Here is a 10,000-nt window from a genome sequence, read left to right on the forward strand (position 1 = left end):
GTGTTTGTGATCTGTTTTTATTTTTCTTGCAGCTTTTTATCATGTTTATTTATCTTTGTTGCATTATATATTAAATTTATGTTTTATTGCTATAAAGTTGATGATTCTCAGTCACCACATTCACCATGTCCCATACCTGGCAGTTGGACATGGTTTTCTTAGACTGGGTGACTTTTCCTTTTTGTTGTTCCCTTTAAAATCTGGGATTTGCTGAGGGTTTGTGGTGTGAAGGGGTTGATATTCTACTTATATTAAAGTAGGGCACCAAATTCAAGACATTGGAAAATTTTGATATCATTACTGTAGAAGTGAATAAAAAAAAGGCTTTTTTTGTTCACAGAAAACAGATTACCTTACTGGAAGAATGAATAGGGTATTATAAGAAAATTGTGCTACTTTTTGTCATAATAATACATGCTTGAATGTCTTTTGTTACTCATATTTCATAAACATAAAACCATGGATGACATACTTCCAGCACATCCTTACAGATGGTGCAAATAACAGGAAATGTAAGACCAATTATGAGCCTCTTCAGGCTCACTAGGGGCTTCTGTGATTGTGATTTTATTTTTGAGGGTTGTCCCAAAAAAGTCATGAATCAACTTCAGATATTGTTCTGCCTTTGTTTTTTTTTGGGGGTGGGTGGGTTATATAAGCCTTTCTAGATTTACATGCCATAAAAGGAAGTTGGGACCACATGCTATGGTACAATGCATTTGATAAGGTACAGGCAAGATTTTGGACTTGGTCTTATCGGATACACCAGCACAGTTGTTGTTCTAAAGGGAGGAAGGTTTAGAGAATTCAGTCATCAGCTGATCTATTTTGTATCATTCCACAAAAGAAGAGGACAAGCAGACTGCATACCAAAAACTTTATCGCATGCATATGAAGTTTTATGGATTGTGCACTCAGTGCTGCTTAGTGCTATTTAAATTATGCAACAAAAATAATTCTTCTTTTGCAGAATCACTTGCAGTTTGACTGATGTTTAGCAAAGTTGTATCTATATTTTGAGGGGATGGTATGGAAAAACATGCAAATTGTTGTGCTGGTATCATTCAAATGTTCAAGGCTGAAACACTTTACTTTTTATATTAAAGGTCTTGTTATGTGTTTTTTGTCTTTCTTTCCACTCTGAAAAGAATGAAATAATAGTAGAGGAGATAGAGTAGACTAAAAGTAGTACGAGTCTTGTTTAACATGGATTAAAATTTACAGCCCATGGCGAATTGTGGACGATTGTGGTGGAGCCTTCACAATGGGTGTGATTGGTGGAGGACTGTTTCAGGCCATCAAGGGCTTCAGAAATGCACCAAGTGTAAGTATTGTTTTTTTGTTTTGTTTTGTTTTGTTTCTCTAGCAGAACCTGCAATTTAATATTTAGCTGTGGAAAAAATAAAATTATATTTCTTATTTTTGTGACCTTCATTGTTGTACTCTGTGACCAAGAGGCAGAGAAACATTCCCCAGAGATGTCCATGTTAGAAATAAAAAGTTATTTCAAAAACAATTTACTGTACATTACAGCAGTGATAAAGTATGAATTTTATAACTATATCAATAAAAAAAGCAAAATTGCTTATTAAAAAGGAAACAGCTACAATAAATGAGAGAGTTTCTCATGAGACGGACAAGTAACCAAAATCAGCCCATTTCATAGTTCTTCATCTGATAAGGAATTCTTGACAAGTTTTATGCATTACAATTCATGTTTCATTTCATTTTGTGGCTGTGTCCTTTTTATCTTTGTGCAAATACTACTATTTTAGTCTTCATTATTGGTTAAGGTACGCTTCAGGAAGCATTTTTTTTTTTTTCCCCCAAAAGTTCATTAATGTAATTTATGTTGACAAGTTGTAGGTTAATTAAAACCATTTCAGGTAATTTGTGAGTATTTCTATTTTGACAAAATCTATGAAGCCTATTTTCAGAGGGTGCACTTCTTTTCTCTTTTTCAAAATCAATTTTCAGTTGTTATATTCCTTATTTTTTAAGCTTGCTCTTTTTTGGCATTACAGGGTTTGAGCAGAAGATTTACAGGCAGTATGGTAGCTGTGAAACAGAGGGCACCTATTGTGGGTGGTCAGTTTGCTGTGTGGGGAGGGCTTTTCTCAACCATTGATTGCTCCCTGGTGTACTTGCGGAAGAAGGAGGACCCATGGAATTCAATTATTTCCGGTGCTGCCACTGGGGGAATTTTGGCTGCCAGGAGTAAGTATTTTATGGGAGAATGTCACCTTTCTTATTTCTCTCCTTGTTTAATGTCCTGAAAGTTTTCAGGTTCGTTGAATTGGGAAATTATACATATTACATTAATATAAATGAGGGGGATTTTAACAGTGTAGAAATTATCAGAGTCATCTCTGTATGAAAGCAAATGTAAACAACTAGACATGTATGAGTACTTCTGTAAGGCAAATCAAGGTGTGTATATATTAGTCATATGAGCTACACTGGAGATGTTAGGGATAGATTAGGGTAGTGTTTTGGAAATATGGGGTTGGGAACTGGTGGCCAATGGGTCTCATTACAAACAAACAAACAAGAAATATTTGTAGATAGAATAAATAATGTATATAATATTAAAAGGATTAAAATTAATGTATAGATATATAATACATCAATAATGCTCATTAAAAAAGTCAGTTCATAAAATAAGTAAAGATTTTTTTTGGGGGGGGGAAGGCATAAATAATTTCAGATTGTGCACAAAAAGAATTGTAGCACTTGGATGGGTGTTTCACCAACTAGTGATTGTTGTGTCAGATGATTGAACCTCCACCTGAGGTTAATTCATAGCCAATAGATGACTTGGTTGTGGCTCTGGGTGATGTTATTCGCATCATGGCCGACTTGGGTGCAGCTCAAGATGTCATTCACGCCTTGTTACTATGATGTGTGCATTACATTTTATGTTCTTCTTTATGGGGAACCCACATACCCTGGGGCATTGTCTGAGGGAGAATGGGATGTTTAATTTATTTTTTATAAAGAAGGGAATTTTAGCACACGAGTCATTCTCCTGCCATGGGCAGATATCACGCAACAAAGCATGGCACTCTCTTGCTGCTGATGTGAATCTGTAAGTAACATTCACTCTTGTCTCCTCACATCAATTACTCTTTTCCTGCTCAGCCAGTGTGATTGTCTTAAAGTATGACACACAAAAGAGAAGTACTGAAGCCATGGTGGCAGCAGCCTTGTGTATCACTACATACAATTTGGGAAAATGAATGATATATAAATTTCTTTTATCCCTCACAGAGTGTCACATTTACTGAAATGGACTCTTAACCCCTTAACGACGGGTCATGTCTATAGACGTGAAAACAAACCGCTTGAAATGTGGTGTGCGGCTGTATGCTGCGGCGGCGCACCAAAGTGCTACGAGGCGGTGATTTGGCTTGATGTACCAAACTCCCGTGCTCAAAGTCGGCGCGTTGCCTTTGATCGCCAGAGTGTAGATTTTTTTTTTTTTTTTTTTTTTTCCCGTCACCAAGGGGTTAATGTACATAATCAGGCTACTAAATGTTCAATCTAGCAACTAAAATGCATATCATGCACCTCTGAATATGCAAAAGTATTAAAACCATGTTTTGCAGCCAAGTGATATTTTAAATATCAAATCACTGTTGGTGTGGTCCAATGAGTGTGTCTGAAAAAGGCCCATACTACCCAGAGTGGAGGCCAAGTGAACCCCATATTTTCCAGAAGCCAATGGGTTAAAGGTTAACAAACATTTATAGATAACTGTTTCAGAATAGGGTATTAGTTATTAATAGTAGGTAATCTGCTTTATCTTTTCTTAAATGCTGAGATGAATGTCATTCCTTTGAGTAATGCAGGCCTGGAGATAAGGAGATTGACCTGCAGCAAATCCTTTTAGTTATGATGCATACGTGATTTTTTCTTTCTTTCTTTTTTACATATAATTGTGATTGCCCATTATCCCTAATTTTCCTCCCATATATTTGGAACAAGTTGCCCCTACTAGGTGGAGTACTTTGCTATTGTTTACCAATAGCAATGTTTTTTTTAGAGGTAAACATTAAGGAAAATAAAAGTTGGATATATACACAGTTAATGGAATTGCTGCAAAGCCTTCATCTTTGTTCTTATGAAGATTGTGCCATATATTCTTATAATTAAATGATGACGGATTTTACCTAGGCCTTTGAGAATAAGGAGTAAGGGAACCATGCTTTCCACACACCATCTGGCATGTGGACTCTCTGTTTCAAGACAAGAGTAGATTTCACACAGCCTCTCTAGATCAGGACATTTTAGAATATATAATAAATAAGTATGGATATGCAGTGATTTTTATGTTAGTCTATTAAATATGAAGGCAAACTATAACTTATTTTTCCTTTAATTCAGAGATATACCCATAAGGAACAATAGCGGTATACCTAAGTAGATGACAGGTTTTTTTTTTAGTTTTTTTTTATTATATAGTTTTGCACAAGTTTAGTGAATGAAATGTGTAACGATAATAATAACAGAAGGAAGTTTATAAAATATGCAAGGAGAACCAAACTGACATTGAATTTATTTTTATCATCAGATGGTGTTGCAACTATGGCAGGCAGCGCTGTCATTGGTGGGGTGCTCTTGGCCATGATTGAGGGCGTTGGCATCCTCCTCACTCGCTTCACCTCGGAACAGTTCAAACCTGTTGCACCGGGAGAAATGGCTGATCCTTCAGTTCTTGGACCACCGCAGCCCCTTTCGTTGAATCAAGACACTAATTATCAGTAAACGTGTGCTTTGGGGAAAGCACCACCATCCATACGAAAGAAAGGGTATTTTTCTTAAATTGGGAGCTTTGTGACTATAGTTTAGAAGGTTCATCTTGAATGACCATTTACTTTCAGTTCACAAATTTGCTTTGGGGAATGTGGTTGTACTCTTTCAACGCCATGAAATTATAACATCTTTTCTGTGTAAAGAAGGATTTCTGCATAAGTTCTCTTCAGTTCCATTGCAAATTCAGAAACTTATAATCAGTAAGAAAGGAGAGGAACGGTATGTGTGAAAGTCACTATTAAACTAGGGAACTTACCTTTATTTATAGCAGTCCTCATCTTAATAACTTCATATGATTTTCTGAGGCAAGATGATGGCAGCTATGAACTTGGAGAATAACTATATAAATATATTTTTTGTTAAATCCAGTCTTTTTTTTTTTTTTGATGAAGATGATGTATCAAGTATGAAACTTAAGGAACATTTTGTAAGTTAATCTTAAAAGTGAAGGATAGAATGATTCTTCAACTTGCTTTTATGAAAAGCTTTATCAGAAGATGCTTTTCCTTCAGGTAGCCTGAAAGCAACTGTATTATTTGCTTCTACCTGAGAGTAAAGCTATATGAATATATTATGTACATATTGTATATTGTCATAAGATATGCAGACATGTCAGATATACTATATTTGAGTCTTAAATACCTCTCAGATTGTAATAGTATGACAATGTTAATGCCTTATTTGGGTGTTACAACTTTAAGTATGTACTTTTGACTGTAACTGTTGATTTTCTACAAAATAATAAAATATCTTTATTTAAAATACCTAGTTTCAAAGCCTGATCCAAATACCCATACTTGCAAGTTCTTTCTTCAGTAAGTATGTAGAACTGATTGAGGTAATTGTTTAATACCTGAGACTTGCTGTTCATGGTTAAGCCACAAAGTATATGCCATTATGTGAGCAGATGCAAATGTGGTATATTAGTGCACTAAAAATCACTTGTATTTACCCAAATTCATTCTACACAAAAATATGAATTGCATTCCTGGAATCTACACTAAGAAACTTTAGTGTTACAGTTTTTTAGTGTTCCAGAGGAATTCTGGTATAGTCTGTGCTACGTCTCCTACATCTTCACCAAAGTTTGCCTAAATATAGGCCTACACATCCATTAGGAGATGGAGAAATACCCTTGCATGTCTTTGGTACCAGCAGTACTGCCCTTGCCTGATATGATACACCATTCTCATATGTGAATTCTCATAGTCCTATTTGAAATCATTCAACTATGATAGAAGAGGCTCCCTTTTAAAAGATCAGGACATAAGTAATTTGTAAATTAGATGTTCCAGCCACACATGCTTTGTAATGTGTTCTGATAACTACAGATATAGGAAATGCATATTACTTGGTAGTTGCTCAATGAAAGGTTAATGTGGTCTTTTCTATGCTTTGTAATGTGTTCTGATAACTACAGAGATAGGAAATGCATATTACTTGGTAGTTGCTCAATGAAAGGTTAATGTGGTCTTTTCTAAATATCTCATTATTACATTAATTATATGACAATGTTTGAGGGAGTCTAAGAAGGAAATACATTGTAGGTCGGTTGTAGTCAAGAACAGGAAAATAAAGTTATTTTAGGTACATCTATTATCTTCTTGATGTTCTTATTGCGAATGCCCAATGTCTTTGCTGAAGGGGTGATGTACTTTAATTATACATTTCCCATCACACTAAAAAAGCAATTTTGTGAGGTCTTGGTAGTAGTGAAGCTTGACAATTTTTTAAGAGGAAAATGACTGAAAAAATCCATCATTAGGCAATCTCTGAGGAAGATGACTCAAAATGCACTAGCCAGGAATTTTAAGATTTGTTATAAAATTACAAATGTTTAAACAGTTTACTATGGCTCTTTGGGGAATTTTATACTTATTTTTGTACTTGATGCAGGCCTCACAATCATGACACAAATGATTGGTCTTTTGATGGGGTATATTAATGGAAGGTAAAAAGTTTTAACATGCCATATTATGTATAAAAGAGTAAATAAATAAAAAATAACATACTACAAGAGTATTCTTTCCTTTTAAGTTTGTACAGCATTGTGATCTGATAGGAATATTTATCAAATATGCATGCAATATTTTGTGAAAAAAATATTTCCAGGTAAAAGAAAGAAAAGGCCAGATAACTGCATGATATCTGTATTTGGTGGGTTACACAAAGTTTTGCTCTTGGAGCAGGTGATGGAGGGGTCGTGTCGAGCTTTGCTGGACACAGGACGACTTCTTACAGGTTAACAACAACAACAGCGGGGCAGAGAACATGTCTCAGTGTTAGTACCACACTTGGGCCATCAAGACTCTGTCACAGCTGCTAGCATGGCTCATGTGCATGGCTCAGGTTAGTGGGTATTACCACGCAAACTACCTTTCAATGAAGGACACAGCAGCCATACACCAACGCTTCTCTTTTTGCTATCATGCACAAGTACTACCAACCAACATGTATAAACCAGATTTTTTCTTTAGCTGCCTTGGTATATGGTGCAAGTGTCTGTCTTGCAGTAACTGTAGTTTGGCTGCCTGCATAAAAAAAAAGATGCAGGTCCTATTGCTGCTACTGTAGTCTGGCTGTTCACCTTCCTTAGTACATGGGTGCTTGTCTTACACTCACTGTGATCAAACCTGTTGTTTATCTCAACATCGGTACAAGCAGCAGACCACCTCTTTTTCTAGTGTGAGTCGACTGGATTGGTGAAGTCACATGTCATGCCTCTTGCAAAAATGCTGCTCATCACAGTGACTGCAACATGACTTGCTGCCTCTTCAAGCACGATGTTCCTAGAAAGGGGTCGTTACCCTGATACGACTGGACAGTATAAGGTGTGTAAGGAAGGACTCTAGACTACTTTGAGAATAGCTACCAGGTATTAATGACAAGCATGTGGGAGTTATTACACCAGGATTACTGAAGGTGTCAAATTGGTACACCGAATTTACTTGAATCTGGAACTGCATGTTCCAGTTTGTAAGCGGAGGTAACATCGAAAAAAACATCGGCACTGACAGTATTATTACATGGAGAACTCACTCCTGGATACTTTGCATGGTAATGTGACGATGTAACTGGCATAGAAGCACTCAAACCTAATTGTGTATTATACTAAAAATGCCAAAAATGTACCATTACCAAAGACTCTTGTGTTCTATTTGCCATGACACTGTGGGAGTTGAATCTTTAGCATATAAGCAAACAAACTTGTAGCATGCTATTACCTACAGAACCAAGATAATAACTTGAGCTGTAGCAAAAGAAGCAGAGTCTTCCTGCATATTTTATAACTTTAGTCCTTGTATGGATCACTAAAATCCCCATCTCCAGTCATCTCTAAAGATATGACCCTTCTTCTTACAACACAATGTATGTTCATTCACCTAACTGAACAAGCTGCCAGACAGCTTTCCTTGAATGCCATTTAGGAACAAAGTTGCAACCTATGTGAAGATATCAGCCAAGTAAAGTCTTGGTCCTAGCTTCCTAGGGGTTCTCAGCCTGTTTATTATACAGGAAATACACGACTCAAAGAACTGCTATCACAAGTATAAAAATGGCTGACATTTGTCACCTTCTTAAAAACCACATTGTTTCTTCTAATACCTAAACAGTAACTGAAAGTATCTTTGTCCTGTTTCAAAGACATGGCAGAGTTATGGGCATGGCTAACACATGGGCAAATAGGACGGGGTCGGGGCAAGACATGCTACCCCAAAACAAGGTTACTGGTGCAGCTTGTACTTCACAATAGTAACCATAACAGCCTTTCAGCTTACGCAAAACATGCATCCTAATAACTCATACTGATGACATAGTATCAAATAGGCTCATACTTTTCTGGTTTCAATCTAAAACACTAACACCAATCATGAGCAAGTTTAAAGCACTTGTGGTGCTGATGTGGAGAACGGTCATGCAGAACATGGACCGAGTATAAAACACATTTAGTACATCAAAGAACTAGAGCCATAACACTAATTCAGCAAGAAGAATCATTTTCTTGTTTTTCTTTACAAAACAGAAAGAAAATCAAAAGGTGCTTTATTAGAGTTATGTGCCCAGGATTGAAAGTGTGGATCCACATTGACTGAAAGTATACTTTACGGAGACTGATCCTGCACTATCTCAGTGGGTGAACACTTCTGAGCCCCGACCCCTTGAATTTACCATTATTTGTCATTTAGGCAATGGTTGGTGCTGAGAAGTGTAGAGAAATCCAGTATCACAATGGTTACACGTTGTTGGAAAGTCTAAATCTGGATGTCTTTTCTTGATTTAGCATTTGAAGTTACCGCATATTACTTGGGCAATTTATCCTTCAGGGCAATGAAAGACTTCACTCTAAGAAGGGAAATGTACATCTCGATTCTTTGTGGCAACTGGAATGTAATTCAAGAAACGGCATCTAAATTGCTCCCTTAGACATTTAGGCATATTTAAAAATATACCATAACAATGGAGGATATAGATCTACTGTATAGATTTATTATCATGAGGAAGAGGCAGATGTATGGTCAGTGCTTGCATGACAACTCTGTTCACAGATCCAAAGCAATACCTATATTGGATTGTCAAGTGTCTCCGGGAACACCTTGCATTCTTTGTCATCCAAAACATATTCCTTTCCTTCCTAATTAAATGTGAGCAACTAATTTTGAGTTCCAATAATAAGGGCTAATGTGTTTCTTCTTCTTGACAAATTTAGACTTCCATTCACTGCAATAGGTGGCAAATTTGTTTTCTAAAGATAAATATATAAACAGTAAAAACTCTCTACCTCACATCAAACTGGATTGTCACAGATCTGTGACCTAAAGTTTCATGAGAAGAAAGATGAATCACTGGGGAACCTGAGCAAATTGCTTTTCCCTACAAATGTCAGGCCAGAATTCCTAAGAACCTCAAGAGTTGGGTAGGGATTTGAGCACACTATAAAGCTAACAGGCTGTGTCAACCAGCAGTAAAAGTGAATTTGTTTAACTCTTTTTCAACTTCAATTATAATGCAATGAACAGGTACTTGCTGATGATTGATCTAAGCATTTTAATCATTTTTATTTTTCATTTACTTTCTGAGCAATGTTTAGAGCTTGAAAAGGCAATACAGAAATAAAAATGTAAATGATAATAACCAAAATTCATATGCTGAAATTAAAATAAAAAGCTCAGGTGGCTTTCCTTTT

The 10,000-nt window shown here is 36.2% G+C and overlaps 1 protein-coding gene across 1 annotated transcript in view; it reads left to right on the forward strand.

Moving 5' to 3' along the window:
* Positions 1–5,577, forward strand: part of LOC125039200 (mitochondrial import inner membrane translocase subunit Tim17-B-like) — an 8,039-nt gene extending 2,462 nt beyond the window's left edge. Inside the window, exons 2-4 of the mRNA XM_047632988.1 lie at positions 1,225–1,324; positions 2,025–2,217; positions 4,574–5,577. Of these exons, the coding sequence (XP_047488944.1) occupies positions 1,225–1,324; positions 2,025–2,217; positions 4,574–4,767 (487 nt within the window). The 3' untranslated portion in view covers positions 4,768–5,577. The remainder of the gene's footprint in view (positions 1–1,224; positions 1,325–2,024; positions 2,218–4,573) is intronic.
* Positions 5,578–10,000: the final 4,423 nt, after the last annotated feature.

This window comes from Penaeus chinensis, chromosome 3 (genome assembly GCF_019202785.1).
Source record: "Penaeus chinensis breed Huanghai No. 1 chromosome 3, ASM1920278v2, whole genome shotgun sequence".
In the NCBI taxonomy this organism is placed as follows: Eukaryota; Metazoa; Arthropoda; class Malacostraca; order Decapoda; family Penaeidae; genus Penaeus; species Penaeus chinensis.